Below are 17,395 nucleotides of genomic sequence, written 5' to 3'. Positions count from 1 at the left end.
AACTTAACTTTCTACACTGCCTTCCAAGATTCACACTCCAGGAAAAAATCCCCTAATACTTTCCCTCTCCGTTTGCAGAGGGCTTTCTCTTGTCCAAGGGGACACTGTTCCCAGGGCAACAGCAATGGCCTCAGTCCTCCATACCCCACATATGTCACAGTTGGGAGGAAAGTTGGGGTCTTTCTCCTGCTGTTCTCTTGCTTCCAGACCACTGCCCTTGCGTGGAACCCACTGCTGTGCATTTCGGCCCATGAGGCCCAACTGGCCCCAGTCTCTACTCTCTGCCCTCACAGACTGCTCCCCCGCCCCATTCTCCTGTGGCCCTGGAGAGCTTGGCCTCGCCATGTTCCTTTTCTTAGACTGCCTACCATCCTTAGGAGCTCCAGGATCCACGAAGACTGATCCAAAGGCCTGACTTTTAGGTTCCTCTTTTGTTACCAATAATCTTGTCCACTAACGAAATCCTCCACTCCTGAGATCACACCCTCCCGCCTGTCCTTAGCCTTGTTGCCCACCCCCCTGAAGCGAGATGCAGGCTGCAGTCCCTTTCTCAGTCGCTGCTAATAGGCAGGCCACCTCAACCCCAGTAGGGTTCTCTGTGCCGGGACCTAGTTTCTCTCAACCCACCAGCTTAAAGTGCCTCCACTTTAATCCCTTCCCGACTCTGGGCCACTTCAGCCATCTCCCGGATGTCGGTAGGCCACGTTCTGCAGGATCCATTGTTGCACATGCCCGAAAACCCTCAACCCTGAATGAATCCGTCTGTTGTGGTCTCCAAGCCTACATTTTGGGAGCTGACAGAAACTACACAGAAAGGTGGCCCTATGACTTTGTACTGAGAGCTAATCTTCAGTAGCGGCCGAGTGCTGACTTTACATGCGACACATGGATTATTTCATCTTCAGAAGTGCTCCATGCATCAGATGCTAATATTATCCACCTCTTCAAGGAACAGAAATGGGGTCTTTGAGAAGTGAACACAGGCCTACTGTCGCACAACTGAGGGGATGAGAGAGGCCACAGGCCATACTCTGGGCCACTAAGCCACACAGTTGGTCTCATCAGTGAACTGGGCCCTCAGGGCCGCCCATAACCATCTGGGCTATAATTTTCCACAGTGCAATTTTAAACTGTCTCACTTCTCCCAGACCACTGACTTCCCTACCTTTCCTCTCACTCTCAACAGATGACTGTGCCTCCTAATTACAGAGAAAATAGAAGCCATCAGACCATTTCTCCTGCTCTCCCGCCCCAAACATACAAACTTACCTGCATCGCTCTCTTTCATGGCTGCCTTCCTGCCTGTTCCAAATGTGATATTTTCAAAGACAGAAAAAAGGCACAATATAAGATAACAGACATGTTCTTTCTAAGGGGAGAAAGAAACCATTTTATTTCGGGGAATGTTAAAACAAAGCCATATACAATTTGTAACAAATACAATTGTTTGTTCCCTAGTCCTGAATAATTACAGTATATACAAATTCAATAAGGCACTGATTCCCCAAAAGAACACAAATGAGTCTTCTTTTGAAACAGACAACAAAGCCCCTTATATATTGCCAACTTTTCTCCCAAAAATATGGCATTGTGTTTTGTTTTGTTTTACAAGAGGAATCATAATTGCTAAATTAAATCACTTCTGATGCCACGTCTTTCATTCCCACTGCTGTGTGACTGGGTTTTCTAAGGAGATATAACTACAGAACTATTCAAGTTTAAAAAATTCGGCTTCTCTCAGTGCCTTTCTGCTCACAAAGAAGAACCAGAACAGACCAACAACGTAAACCACCGTAACTTCTAATGAGTATGCATGACTCTTAGGAACATGAAATTCTGTCATTATTCAGTATTTCCTATACCTGACTATACAACAACTGAAATGTGTCAAAGGATTTCCTGTACATAAAATCGTGGCATGTTTTCTAAGAAGCTTTATGTTTAAAGAATAAAAAGAATGATCACGAGTGACTTGGGAGTGGTGCTGTCCGGCAGTCAAAGGCCTGTCTCCTCCTACGCAATATTCATAGCACTGTCCCTTGTGACTTAACCAACTACACACTTTCATAAATAAATATTATGTTTCATTTAGTACTTTATCATCCATAATATTTTACTCTCTAATCCACATAATGGAGTTGTGCCAGACTCCAAACTGAGCATAATATTTATATATACATATATATTTATATAATATATACACACATACATAAACTCTAAACCTGAACATCTTAGCATACCAAACTTATATTAGCTAACAACTAATATTTTAAGATTCCCCTGAAGGGGAGGGAGTGATTAGGAGAAAAATCTTAGTCTTTGAAAGAGTCCTGAAAGGAGGCAATCAACTATATTAATTTCCAGGTTCCCCCTTATTCTATTGAAAGACAAAACAAAAAAAATAAAAAATAAAATAAAATTCACTTCTGAGCTACTAAAAATTTAAAAACCAAAAAGGATTATTTGGAAGTGAGTAGGTAGTCTCTTTAAATTTAGTATTCCCTAAGTAAGGCGGATTTTGGTAAGACACAAAGAAAAATCTACTCATAAATAAATTCCTATCTCATTGAAAGACTCTAATAACTAAATGGATCTTTTTAAATATCTCAAGAATAATTTTTAAATGTTCATAGTGAGTAAATCAGGTTGAGAATTAGAAAGTAAGCTCTAGATTTTTCCAAAACAACTAAGCGAATAATATAGAAGAAATTTGTATGCTGTTTTAATTTCTTCCCATCCTTCATTGGAACCAACGCCTCTCTAAAAATCTAGTTTACTTTCAAATCATCGCCTCCCCACAAAATATTTTGATTTGAAGTTATCTATGTATAAAAATTTGCCAAAAAGAACACAAATTTTTATCTAAGAGGTAAGCAAACCCAACCTCGCTTAAATTGAGGGAAAACCAAGAAACACAAACGTGTCCCCACTTAACGGGCATCCGTGGTTACTCATTTGTTTGTAGATTATCAAATTAGAGGCACTGAAGCGTCTCTCCATGGCTCAGATGATTATCACACGTAGTTCTAGGTACATATTCCTTCCAAACTATAACAAAGAATACAATTTGACACAAGGGAAAGGAACATTTGTTTACATTGCTATTCAGGTGATTTTAATATCACTACAAGCAGCATTCTGATTACAATTATATTTGGAAACAATTGTGATTTTTGAAACACAGACATTTTGTTCCTTTTCAAGGGTTAAGAAAATCTTTCTTTGTTACAAACAAAATGCAGGTATGAAGCACTGGGAAGTGAATGCTTAGAGTGGAGAACACCAATTCTCCTTCTGTTCTCCCAAACTTACGCAGGGCTCACAACCACTCTGTGCTCTGAGAGGTTTTCAGGATGAACAAGTCACCAGCTGCAAGCCTCCTTCAGAAGTGAGGAGAATATTTTTTCATTTTTCTTGCAGCTGTCAATTTTTCAAAAACCCTCCATCCTTCAGGCACCAAGTGGTGAAAATGTGTTATAAAACAGCGCCCCCTGGAGTATTCTGGAAGGAACGTCGTTTTTAAAAAGACCAAGGAGAAGCACTTCCCAATTCTTTACTGAACACTGCAGAATTTTCGAGGAAACAAAAGAAAACCAAAGAAAGGTAAGGAAATTAAATGAACACGGTTGAGAGGGGTGCGCACAATTCTGAGCTTTATGTTCCTGTTGCTAAGGAATATTGGCCCTGTCAATGATTTGACTCACGTTCCTCGGAAGTTTAAAACCTCAAAGAATTGAGTAGGTGAGGAGATGTTTTGTACAAGTGCCACAGAGAAGAAAAAAATATATAAATAAATTAAAAAGTGAACTGAGCATCGCGAGAATAAAATAAACTGAGTCAGCACTCCTCTAAGATGTGAGCTTATCATGTAAGATGTACATGCTCGATCTAGATCTATTTTAGAATAATAAGTCACAGCAGCTACAATATTTTGTAGTTCTTTCTGCTGTCCCATCTGGAGGTTATATTTCTATTTTTAAATTAAAATTAGTTAAATTAACCTGACATACTTTCCTCTCCTTCCCTTCACTCAGACACAAAAGAGACAATTACAGAAAGAAACCGTCTTTATCTATACACAATAAGGTATGCGTCCTTTTCCCTTGTGCTTCTAGGACGGGCTCGTCTGCATAGGTAAGAAACAGGGCATTTGCACCCCCACCCTCATCCTCTATCCGACTGACACACTTTTCTTACAACACAGGAGCAAATTATCTCTATTTTAAAGAGCCTTGTTTTCAACCCAACTGATGGCAATTTTATTTCATATTGATCTCTTCATTTGAGAGATCAAAACCAGGCGTGGGTCAATTCTCTGCACATAAAAAAAAAAACAAAAAACCTTTGTTTGTGTTTAATGAAAAGGAAAGGATTTTACCATGACAGAAATGCCTTAAAAGAATCAGAAACACAAAGTGGTTCTGAAGAATGACATCGACACTTAACTACTACTAACGGAGTCACAGAAAACCTTCATTTGTTCCATATCGTCTGAAGCTACAAAAGGGCACCCGCAGGAATCCCAAAACTTGGCCCCAGACAGGTGGTATTTGTGCCCAGGTGCATTCACATTGCTGCGGCGGCCCCTAAAGGCAGGGCTGGCCAAAGTGGTCTGAGGAGGCAGAAGCGGGAAGATTTTCAGATGAGTTCCATTCTATGTTCTCCAACTCCACAGACTTGTCTTTTGGTGTGCAGAGTGCAACAAAATTTCACTAATGGAAAAATATATTTTAAAATTTACCTTCCAGCAGAATTTCCGGGAAGAACTTCCATTGTTGTTATTTAAACTGTAACAGTATAAACCTTAAAACATCTACATTATTTGTTCTATTTTGGCAAAATTAAAGCATCTTTTGGAAAAAGAAGAAAAGGCAATCCCAAAATACAGGGCTTTCTTAGAAAGCAACATGCACCATATATCTTGAACGAGTTACCCAAGCGGTTTCTCCCTCCTACAAACAGACACGATGAGAACATGTTTCTGGGAGCTTCTCTTTGTCCAGGCTGCTCCCTGAGAGGTGAGGCTGAACCTACTGGGAAGCAGGATGATGTTCAAGGCTCGTACTGTGGATGCTTCTGGAACATCTTTTGCTCTGCCCACAAACAGAAGAGTATCTACTGGCTTTCTCCAGAGCTGCTTATTTCTTCCCCTCACATCAGAGTTTAATGTCCTGGGACTCTGACATTTTGGCTAGTGTCTTCTTAACACGCAGGGCTGTCAGTCTTGACGCAGGGTTGTGAGCCCAGCACTCCATCATGAGTTTTCCCATCTGCCTTAGACACTGTAGGGAGGGAAAGGAAAACAGGAGTAACGCTAGGGAAATGTATTATCTACAAGGTTGCCATTCGATATGTGGCCTTTAGTGGACGGTTTCTGAAGTTCGGATAATATTTTTCAAAGATACTCCTAAAACCATGTAGACAAAACTCCATAAAAATTCTTTTGTCATGCAAATTCTAAACGGCTAAAACAGATTTTCTTGTCTTCCCCATGACAGCAGCAAGCAGGTGGTTTTGCTGATTGTAGAAGAGTGTCTTTGAAGTCAGTCTTAACCAAATACAAAAATACCCAGGGAGTCTGTATTCTACTCCACACTCCTACATTGTTTATAATACTTGATAAGCTTAAATCTTTTATCTAATTTCATACTATTCAAACAAACATGGTTATTCCTAAATCACAGCTGTCTGCTACAATAATAGCATTGCACTGTACCATTTAACAAGATTAATAACCTGTGCACAGCCTCGCTAAAACTTTCTCCTGTGTTCTCCTGTGCTACATCAATTATTGGTCTTCCTGTGGAAAAGCACAATTTCACTTCATTAGAACTCCTCAGGGAAGGGATTCTGAGTAATACCAATGCCCATAACCACCCTCAAAATAATGTAACTCCAGCATCTCATAAAGTTTTCTGCACAGCTCACTGGAAAACATACGCATTATTTAGCATTTCAGTAACGAGACACAAAACCAATGAACCAGAGGTTGTTTTTAAATGCATTTAACATTAAAGAATTAGCTTATCAACAGTGCTCTTTCCATGTGTTTGCATTGGCTTTGGTATATGTTTGATGAGGTGGGTTTTGGGGGGGTTGTGTTTTATCCTGGGGATGTTTCAAACTCATCTCTGAATGTCCCCACCTGCCAGAGGGCTCCGGGAGTTGGTGAGTTTGCAAGCTTGGAGGATGGATGGGCAAGATGTGGAGGACGACAGGAGACAGGAAAGGCAAGGCCCACCCAACTCATTTCCTCCTTCTGAACAGCGCTTTTTCGGCCCTGTTTAGGTTTCATCACTGTCTCCTGAGAGCCAGGCTGAATATGGATTTCTTCAAAGCGCATCACATCATCCCTACTAACAAAGATCCACGGTGCAGTCAGGCAGCTCAACTACAGGCTCGTATCCCTTCTGTGTAAAGAAAACCAGATTCTGCAGATGCCTATCTTTTCTCTCATCAAGATGAGAGAATGGTGTACGCTCATCTGTCATGGAAAAAATTCAAGGTGCTTTAAAGACACACACAGAGAAATAACATCCTTTATGCAAATGTCAGGACATCACAAATAAATGGAATAGTGTTACCTATTGTACAGGCTAAGCGGTAACCCACCCAATATACTCTAGAAGTAGCAAACTCAAATTGGCAAAAAGAAACAGATAATTTAACATACGACACTTAGCTCCATATCAATGATTGCGGCAAAGCACCACCACCATCATCATCGAAACAAGGAAGGAGGATTCCTGTAATGAGTATCCTCCAGGATTTGGGCAAAAAAGAGTAAAGTCTGTTTAGAAATTGGTCATAGCCACATGATTACTTCAAGCCTTACCTCATCACTACTCCACCGGTTGGGGAATGAGGGACGGAGCTTTTTGATGCAAACAATCTCTCGCATGTCCTCGTAAGAAGGGTCACTGGGCACCAGATCATGATACGGAAGCTGGTATTCTTCCACTATACCTGAAAATATGGGTTGTTTCTAAATTATTATTACTATTAATATCTTATGGGAGGTGGAAATAAAAGTCTAACATACAAACTGTTCTCAAAGCAAAGTTCTATCAAGTACTCAAGCCAAGTTCAGGCTAAAAAAACTGCAAAATAAGTCTTGAAAGAAAAATGTGCCCAAATGACACCTAATCGAATTAAAAAACATAAATAGAAAACCTAATGAAACATATTATTATAGGGTTTCAAGCCTTTTTTTTCTAATTTCCCAAAGCTAAGTAAAACAAGCCATCTCAAATTTATTTCCAATTTTATAAAGGGTCTTGTATGCCAAATTTTAAAAAGTCTACATTAAATCTCAATGCAAATTTGGCAGACACATCCCAAACTCATACCGCATAATATGTGACTGTTTCTATTACTGCAATATGAGATTATGAATCTCATAACAAATTTGGCAGTGTATCATACTTGAACAAAATGTGAGATTTACATTTTCTTTCTGCTTAATCATAATAATGCATTTTTCCACATTTACATTTTTAAAAATTATACACACCTAAAAATATTAACCATGATTTTTTTTAGGTGCAAGTACTGTCTGATTTTTATTGTTTTTTTCTTTAAATTTTCTGTATTTCACAAAACTTTCTACAAAAAAATACATTATCAGAAAAAAATTGGTACTGTTGAAAGAAGGGTTAAGAAATATAAGTCTGTCATCTTCGGAAAATGGCCCTTATCATGACAAATTCCATCTCATATCCTAGTATCTACTTTCTACCTTATTCCTTTTGTCCTTTAGAAAAGTAGGCTACTTCTATCTTCTTTTCAACCCTATCTGATTAACTCCTCACAATAATTATAAGCAGCCTCAGTCCTTAAAGGATGCCACTCTGAGCAATCTATCTGGAGCACATTTCCTCCCTTTCCTAAAATCATCTATTATAGAAATGTCATTGCTTTGTATCTGAACAAGATGATACTACCAAGTTGGTGGATTTTATCCAACGCATCATTAAATTTGCTGGGGTTTACTCGGACAAAATCTGGAGTCTGTATTATGCCCTTTCTTGCAAACTCAAACCCATATATAAAGGACCAGAAGGTTCAAAAGTTTCCTCAGACCATTCCCACTCACCATTTATTCTGTCCCTCACCGAGCCCACACAGTGTAATTATATGTATCTATGTGAATAGTTCCTTCCATTGTGTTTCAATTCTATAGGAAATACTAAAAGCACAGGCCCTAACACAAGGGGGATGCTCACTTCATTTGAGTTCTTCCTCCCTTTCTAATTCTCAAGACAATGGTTCTGGAAACACCGTGAGGGCAAAGACCAAGTCTGTCTGATTCCTCTCATATTTCCCTCTGTGTCTAACACTGGTGCCATCACCTGGCTGGAATGATGCACCGTGGGGGGGTAGGTACATATATGCACAACAGACACAGAGCCAACCACATACAGTTAGGAAGTAATCGAAGTCCATCTTGGAACTATAGGCCTTACTTCCTTCTCCTTCTTATGCAAGTAAGCTATCAAAATGTCCATATTGGCTGCCATTTAATTGTGTCTGAAACCTCAAAAATTCTCTTTTTCTTCCAAAGTTTAGAAGACCTACATCCAGACTCTACTTCACCCAAAAGTATCTAGACTAGAAAGACAAGCCCAAATCTTCCAACGTCTTCATAAAGGAAAGTGTTGGAGAATAGAATTTTGTGTGTTTTGCCTTTCTGGAAAGAGAAGACAAACTTGCTTGCTACGGGCTACTGTATACCAGGCAAGTACGCTATACACTAGGGTACACACTACACCGAGTACACTATACACTAGGGTACACACTACACCGAGTACGCTGTACACTAGGGTACACACTACACCAAGTACGCTGTGTACTAGGGTACACACTACACCGAGTACGCTGTGTACTAGGGTACACACTACACCGAGTACGCTATACACTAGGGTACACACTACACCGAGTACGCTATACACTAGGGTACACACTACACCGAGTACGCTATACACTAGGGTACACACTACACCGAGTACGCTATACACTAGGGTACACACTACACCAAGTACGCTGTGTACTAGGGTACACACTACACCGAGTACGCTGTGTACTAGGGTACACACTACACCGAGTACGCTATACACTAGGGTACACACTACAGCAAGTACGCTGTGTACTAGGGTACACACTACACCGAGTACGCTGTGTACTAGGGTACACACTACACCGAGTACGCTATACACTAGGGTACACACTACACCGAGTACGCTATACACTAGGGTACACACTACACCGAGTACGCTATACACTAGGGTACACACTACACCGAGTACGCTATACACTAGGGTACACACTACAGCAAGTACGCTGTGTACTAGGGTACACACTACACCGAGTACGCTGTGTACTAGGGTACACACTACACCGAGTACGCTGTGTACTAGGGTACACACTACACCGAGTACGCTATACACTAGGGTACACACTACACCGAGTACGCTATACACTAGGGTACACACTACACCGAGTACGCTGTGTACTAGGGTACACACTACACCGAGTACGCTATACACTAGGGTACACACTACACCGAGTACGCTATACACTAGGGTACATACTACACCGAGTACGCTATACACTAGGGTACACACTACACCGAGTACGCTATACACTAGGGTACACACTACACCGAGTACGCTATACACTAGGGTACACACTACACCGAGTACGCTGTGTACTAGGGTACACACTACACCGAGTACGCTATACACTAGGGTACACACTACACCGAGTACGCTGTGTACTAGGGTACACACTACACCGAGTACGCTGTACACTAGGGTACACACTACACCGAGTACGCTGTACACTAGGGTACACACTACACCGAGTACGCTGTACACTAGGGTACACACTACACCGAGTACGCTGTACACTAGGGTACACACTACACCGAGTACGCTATACACTAGGGTACACACTACACCGAGTACGCTATACACTAGGGTACACACTACACCAAGTACACTATACACTAGGGTACACACTACACCAAGTACGCCATACACTAGGGTACACACTACACCGAGTACGCCGTGTACTAGGGTACACACTACACCGAGTACGCTGTACACTAGGGTACACACTACACCGAGTACGCTATACACTAGGGTACACACTACACCGAGTACGCTATATACTAGGGTACACACTACACCAAGTACGCTGTGTACTAGGGTACACACTACACCAAGTACACTATACACTAGGGTACACACTACACCAAGTACACTATACACTAGGGTACACACTACACCAAGTACACCATACACTAGGGTACACACTACACCAAGTACGCCATACACTAGGGTACACACTACACCAAGTACGCCATACACTAGGGTACACACTACACCAAGTACGCTATACACTAGGGTACACACTACACCAAGTACGCCGTGTACTAGGGTACACACTACACCAAGTACGCCATACACTAGGGTACACACTACACCAAGTACGCCATACACTAGGGTACACACTACACCAAGTACGCCATACACTAGGGTACACACTACACCAAGTACGCCATACACTAGGGTACACACTACACCAAGTACGCCATACACTAGGGTACACACTACACCAAGTACGCTGTGTACTAGGGTACACACTACACCAAGTACGCCATACACTAGGGTACACACTACACCAAGTACGCCATACACTAGGGTACACACTACACCAAGTACGCCATACACTAGGGTACACACTACACCAAGTACGCTATATACTAGGGTACACACTACACCAAGTACGCTGTGTACTAGGGTACACACTACACCAAGTACGCTGTGTACTAGGGTACACACTACACCAAGTATGCTATATACTAGGGTACACACTACACCAAGTACGGTATATACTAGGGTACACACTACACCAAGTATGCTATATACTAGGGTACACATTACACCAAGTATGCTATATACTAGGGTACACACTACACCATGTATGCTATATACTATATACCAGCAAGTACGCTGTATAATTTATCTTGCTCAATTCTTAGAAACACGTTTATGAGACAGCATTATTATCCATATTATCCAGATGAGAAAACTTGGTTTTGAGCGATTCAGTAACTTGCCCAAGGCCATAGAGTTGATATGGCGCAGAGCTGAGAATCTAACATCTCTGGTAAACACAGAGCAATCTCATAAAGAGATAAGGCAACACCTTAGTACCTCTCAAATCTGCGCAGGCAAAGACAGACCTAGTAAAGCAATTAAAATCCTGCTGTTTTTTATAAGGCTGGCTTGTTTTTAAGCAGATTGTTTCTTCTGTATTCTGACCCAGAGGCTTCTAAATATAGGTTCTTGTGGCCCTACTTGCTTTAGATGTTCAGAAAAACATAATTAGAAAGTAATCTTGTACTCTACTACTCCTTCAACTTCTATAAACCAATCCTGAGTGTCAGTATGTTATCCAAAAATAGGCTCATCTACTCTTTATAAAACATGAAGCAAGGCATAGACAATTAGTTAACTTATATTTTGCTTAGCTCTTTCCTTCTTCATAGATGACGGGGGATTTATTCACTATCTGGTTAGGAAACATCTCCCATGTTAACTTTCTTTTTGGAGGTCTCTCACTTGAGAGGAAATGTGTTCTATTTTAAATTAAGCTCAGAAGAGACTCAGAGCTCCCCGAGTGATTAGAAGGCATGGTGTCACTGCATCACGATCTGTCTCCCAAAGTATAAATGCCTGTTGATTAACTGTCTCTCCTCTGTATTTAAGTGTGAATCTAAATATAAGTTAAGCCTCTGCCAACCAAAAGGAAAATATTAAGTAAGAGCTAAGATATACTGAATGCTACTTATGTACCAGGCAGTTTTAATTCTCTTTAATTCACTTCCTTCTTAAGATGAAAGAACTGGAACAAAGCTGAGTAACTTGTCAGAGGTTCACGGATAATAAATGGCAGGTCCAAGAACGAATCCCAGTATCAGTTAAGTGTTCACTGGACTTTCAGAACCTTGGGCAAGCTCAAGGTCTCACAAAAGTGAGCTCAAACTGGCCATGATCAGCAGCAGCAGCATGGTTTCTAACCGAGCATGGCCATGAGTATAACCATAAACACAATACTTGTCACTTCATGAAGAGCCTACGATTCAGCTTCTCACCTAAAAAGTGTTGGAATCTATTTAAAGACAGATGACGCAGCAGTAAACTAAATACAAGCAATAATAATGCCTCTGAATATTTAAAAATGCCTTCTGACATCATCTTACTAGGGAATCCTTGTTTGCAGAAAAATTATCATGACCAGTAGTAACATTCTTATGCTTTAATTTTCTTTTGATAAAAACTTTTGATAAAAAATTTGATATTTTCAAATTGCTTTTTGAAGAACTATATAGAAAGTCAAGTGGCGGGAAGGGTAAAGAATGGGTGTCTCACCCCACATCCCTATCTCTACCTTAATCTGTGGAGAGGAAACCATAGGGAACGGGGCCTTGGAGCGGGTTGGTGAGAAGAAGCTGGAAGGAGGAGGTCAAACAGAATTCTAAGATGTTAAATATCATTTCCTGGGACAATTGTGACTGCACCAGCAGAAATAAGGTGGAAAATAAAAGAAAACCTGACTTGGGGGACAATATGATAACTCTGACTTCTGATCAGAAAGCAAGGATCTGTAGTAGATCCAACGGTATCACTGTTACTTACCTCCCGATACACATCTCCTAGCAACCTCCCAGAGGATGAGTCCAAAACTGTACATGTCAGCCATAATGTAAGACTGAAAGTGATTTCTATTTAAGCTCTCATCCAACACTTCAGGAGGCATGTAGCGTTTGGTGCCAACTCGGGTGTTGGGTGGGATGTCAACTTCATTCGTATCACTGAGGAAAAAGTAAAGCAAAGCACTATGAGCACTGAAAAGGACCAACACGTGACAAATCAAAGTGATTCCTGAACCAGGCTTTCATGCAAAGGTGGGAAGGGATATCTTTTCGAAGAATAACATTTCCCTGAAAAATATTTCTTGCCAAGAGTTTTATTAAATATCCACAGGTAAAAACCCAGTGAAGAGGACAAGCTGTACCATACAAGGCTGCATCGCCCCTAGATCAAATATAAACTCGAAATAATTGCTAAGTATCTATTAAATGTCTACAAAATATCTTCTTCCCCTTCCTATTTTCATAGGTTGGCTCTTAAAATTGGCATGAGTACCTGCCGAGGGGGTTTGTTTGAGACAGTGCTTTTTAAACCAAGTGTTGCAAGGTTTTTAGATGTATAAACAAGGGAAAACAGTGGGGAAGGAAGAGGGTCAACAAAGACCTGAAAATGTTTTACTTTGATAAGGAGGACCCTTAACAAAGCTTTCTATGATCATCATGATTTCATCAACCAGATAACACGTATTTTTTTAATAAAAGGAGGAAAGGAAACAAATGATCCAATCAAGAAATGGGCAGAAGACATGAACAGACATTTTTTCCAAAGAAGACATCCAAATGGCCAACAGACACATGAAAAAGTGCTCAACATTGCTCGGCATCAGGGAAATCCAAATCAAAACCTCAATGAGATATCACCTCACACCAGTCAGAATGGCTAAGATTAACAAGTCAGGAAACGACAGATGTTGGCGGGGATGCGGAGAAAGGGGAACCCTCCTACACTGTTGGTGGGAATGCAAGCTGGTGCAGCCACTCTGGAAAACAGTATGGAGGTTCCTCAAAAAGTTGAAAATAGAGCTACTGTACGATCCAGCAATTGCACTACTGGGTATTTAGCCCAAAGATACAAATGTAGGGACCCGAAGGGGTATGTGCACCCCGATGTTTATAGCAGCAATGTCCACAATAGCCAAACTGTGGAAAGAGCCTAGATGTCCATCGACAGATGAATGGATAAAGAAGATGTGGTATATATATACAATGGAATATTATGCAGCCATCAAAAGGAATGAAATCTTGCCATTTGCAATGACGTGGATGGAACTAGAGGGTATTATGCTGAGTGAAATAAGTCAATCAGAGAAAGACATGTATCATATGACCTCACTGACATGAGGAATTCTTAATTTCAGGAAACAAACTGAGGGTTGCTGGAGGGGGAGTGTGGGAGGGATGGGGTGGCTGGGTGATAGACATTGGGGAGGTTATGTGCTATGGTGAGCACTGTGAATTGTGCAAGACTGTTGAATCACAGACCTGTACCTCTGAAACAAATAATACATTATATGTTAAAAAAAAAAAAAAAAAGAAGAAGATAGCAGGAGGGGAAAACTGAAGGGGGGGAAATCGGAGAGGGAGACGAACCATGAGGGACTATGGACTCTGAGAAACAAACTGAGGGTTCTAGAGGGGAGGGGGGTGGGAGGATGGGTTAGCCTGGTGATGGGTATTAAAGAGGGCATGTACTGCATGGAACACTGGGTGTTATGCACAAACAATGAATCATGGAACATTACATCAAAAACTAATGATGTAATGTATGGTGATTAACATAACATAATAAAAAAAACGGCTATTGTGAAAAAAAAAAAAAAGGAGGAAAGGAATAACTGAATATAATACCAGCATCTCCGTGAAAGTTTCAGAACGTGACCCACTGATTACCATTTCCCATAGCCTGGGAGAACATCCGTGGCGTCGGGTGCACCCCGACCTGCAGGATGGCCCTTGCGAACCACTGCTCGGCACAGTGAAGCTGGAGCCAGAGTTCGGCACGAGATGACTGAAGTGGGGAACTACCGTCGCTCAGCTGGATGACAATTAAGCAAGATGAGGCGCGTGAGCGTGCAGCCAGCACAGTGTGAAGCTTGTCTCGGAGACACACTGAGACAACCTCAAGAGAAACCAGCGGCACTAAGAAGAGCAAGAAACCCCAGTTTTGATGAAGAAACTATCAAACAGAAAAGGGACAAAAGGTTGGGGCGCCTGGGTGGCTCAGTCATTGAGCATCTGCCTTTGGCTCAGGTCATGATCCCAGGGTCCTGGGATCGAGCCCCACATCGGGCTCCCTGCTCAGTGGGGAGCCTGCTTCTCCCTCTCCCTCTGCAATCTCTCTCTCTGTCAAATAAATAAATACAATCTTAAAAAAAAAGAAAAGGGACCAAAAAGTCATTATTAACGAAAGTTTGTGGGGAATTGTGGATAAACCTTGCTATCTCCTGATTCCTGAGAAATTTTTTTTTCTTTTCATCACACTCACTGACTCTCATGCATTTACATGTTTTTTCTCCTCAACGAGGAAGTTACATATATCATATATCACATTTAGCAGGCTGTGTCACAGGCAATACCAAACTTTCCTAAACACTAGTGGCTTTTGGAAAGAATCTCTGGGTTTGATCTTTTTGCCTCAATTTCTAGTTTCTGAAGCATAAAATGTGTAGTGTCACTTGGGAAAATTTAAAGGATGGCAGATGTCTCTCTGCAGATCTCCAAACTGTTAACATTTACTAAAACGTAGAAAGCTTCATTCTTAGAACCATCTTAAATTCATTTCCAACTAAAATCCTCAATCTAAAGCCACTGCAACACACGGGCCACCAGTCTTCTTATTAGGCCCCTCAGGATCTTCCAGGAGCAACTACTCTGAAGAAGCCCGTTTTTTTTCTTGGTTGGTTTGTTTTTAAATAAAACTTAAAGTGTCAATTTTTAAAAATGAAAATAAATAAGCCTTAATCTATAAATGTAGGTCCTAATGTTCTGGGCTCTAAGAGGCTCATTTTCTAGAAAAAAAAAGTGAAATCCTAGTATTTACCAGTACAATATAACAGAAAAATGTAATTTGCATGCCTAAATAGTAAATGATAAGGGAAGAAAGTGAGCCAAGAAGCAGCTTAATGATAAAATGGAAAATATCAGATTTAAAAGATGCCACAAAAATTCCACCTTTAATTATCCTGCCATCTCTTCTGTAAGCACACAGTAGGCATTTCATTCATGTGTTATAATTTATGACTTTGAATCATTAGAGGAAGACCGCAGTAGGCCTAGGCAGAGAATTCTGGGTTCCATGCCAAGAAACAAACATGGGGTGTCTTGCAGATGGAAAGAAACTGGTAGAGGGCCTAAATTATATTCCAGAACATGGACTGGGAAAGGAAACCATGAATAGTCTTAGCATGGGCCCCACAAGAGCATATTTAGGCCAAAGATATACTCTGACCACACTTGATAAAGATTTTAGGTGATTCCTTCCCATTCTTATTCTTAGCTCCTTTTGCTTTATTTGAATTTGGAAGGTCAGGAAGGGCTAACAGAATGTGTGACATGGAAACATCTATTGGAAACTGAAAGGTGATTGTTACCTGACGATACAATAAGATCTGTGATGGCCAGACTGGATAGAGTTCATCTCTAAACTTTCATGCCCTCAAACACTGAACAAACACACAATCAAGAATTTTGTTGGTCCTTCAGTTTCCCCAAAACCAGTTCCTTATACAGGCCATGAAGCTTGGCACTACTGTCCCTCCTCTTCCTCCCTCTGCCCACCCTTGGTGTTGCCCTAGTAGTATGTGAATAAACATCTGTCTTCCCACCTGCAAGTGTAAACTCCTTTGAGTCCTGAATAGCTGCTATAATCATTTGTTACAGCCCTAAATATTATCATCCCAATCCATCTCCATTTATAATGCGTTCTGCACATAGTAGGTAAATAATATACTTTAAGTGAAAGAAAGAAAAGGCTTGTTTACAGTAAACTTTGCTATGAATACTTGGAAGAGAAATATAAAAATCTCTGTTGTATATAGACCATAAAATGAGACATTACCAATATCTAAAAGGATAAATAGAATTTTGTTAAGCAAATTTTGTAAAAGATTACTATTAACCTAATGGCAAATGCCTTCAGTACTACATTTAAATGACAAACATGCTAATTATAAGTAATTCATATCTGATGTTATTAAGGGTCAGATCCTCCAAGACATACAGAGCCATCTCTTCTTCTCTCAGGAGGGTTTCTATACTGCAAAGTAATTAAACTGCATTTCTCTCTCAGGTTTTCAGTAACATTATCTTACCTGTTCCCAAATTAGGGCAGAGAAAAACTGAGCTTGTTCATCTTCAAGAGCAAAAAGAGAAGCCAGAGATATCGAACACTGGGGCACCAAGAATAAACAAAGAGAAAGAGGCTGTAAGTAGAGTCTGATGGTGCAGAGCACGTAAGAAGACGGTATAAAGTAACCAAAGGAAAGGGTCAAGGAGGAAGAAGGAAGCAGGAAAGGTCAGGGCGCCTTCAGCTTCTCCTTGTTTCCTTTTCCACGAAGGGGCCAGAGGGGTGAGACACGAGGTTCATAAGACAAGACAGATATTGCACAAGGAGGGCAGAGTCCGAGAAATGAACTCAAAATGCACCCAGTAACCCTGGTGCTGCAGTGGTTACACATA

General features: G+C 40.9%; 1 protein-coding gene across 12 annotated transcripts in view; it reads right to left on the bottom strand.

The window, feature by feature from the left end:
- Window positions 1-1,347: 1,347 nt before the first annotated feature.
- BMPR1B (bone morphogenetic protein receptor type 1B) overlaps window positions 1,348-17,395 on the bottom strand; it is a 390,073-nt gene continuing 374,025 nt past the window's right edge. For all 12 annotated transcript variants that reach the window (XM_078068981.1, XM_078068984.1, XM_078068980.1 and 9 more), the window contains 3 exons: window positions 12,705-12,880; window positions 6,836-6,966; window positions 1,348-5,282 (listed from right to left, as the gene is read on the bottom strand). In XM_078068981.1, coding sequence (XP_077925107.1) covers window positions 5,157-5,282; window positions 6,836-6,966; window positions 12,705-12,880 — 433 coding nt within the window. In that variant the 3' untranslated portion in view covers window positions 1,348-5,156. The remainder of the gene's footprint in view (window positions 5,283-6,835; window positions 6,967-12,704; window positions 12,881-17,395) is intronic.

The sequence above is a fragment of the Halichoerus grypus genome, chromosome 3, assembly GCF_964656455.1.
Source record: "Halichoerus grypus chromosome 3, mHalGry1.hap1.1, whole genome shotgun sequence".
NCBI lineage: Eukaryota > Metazoa > Chordata > Mammalia > Carnivora > Phocidae > Halichoerus > Halichoerus grypus.
Note: the sequence above shows the minus strand (reverse complement) of the source record. Positions and strands in the feature narration are given on the sequence as shown.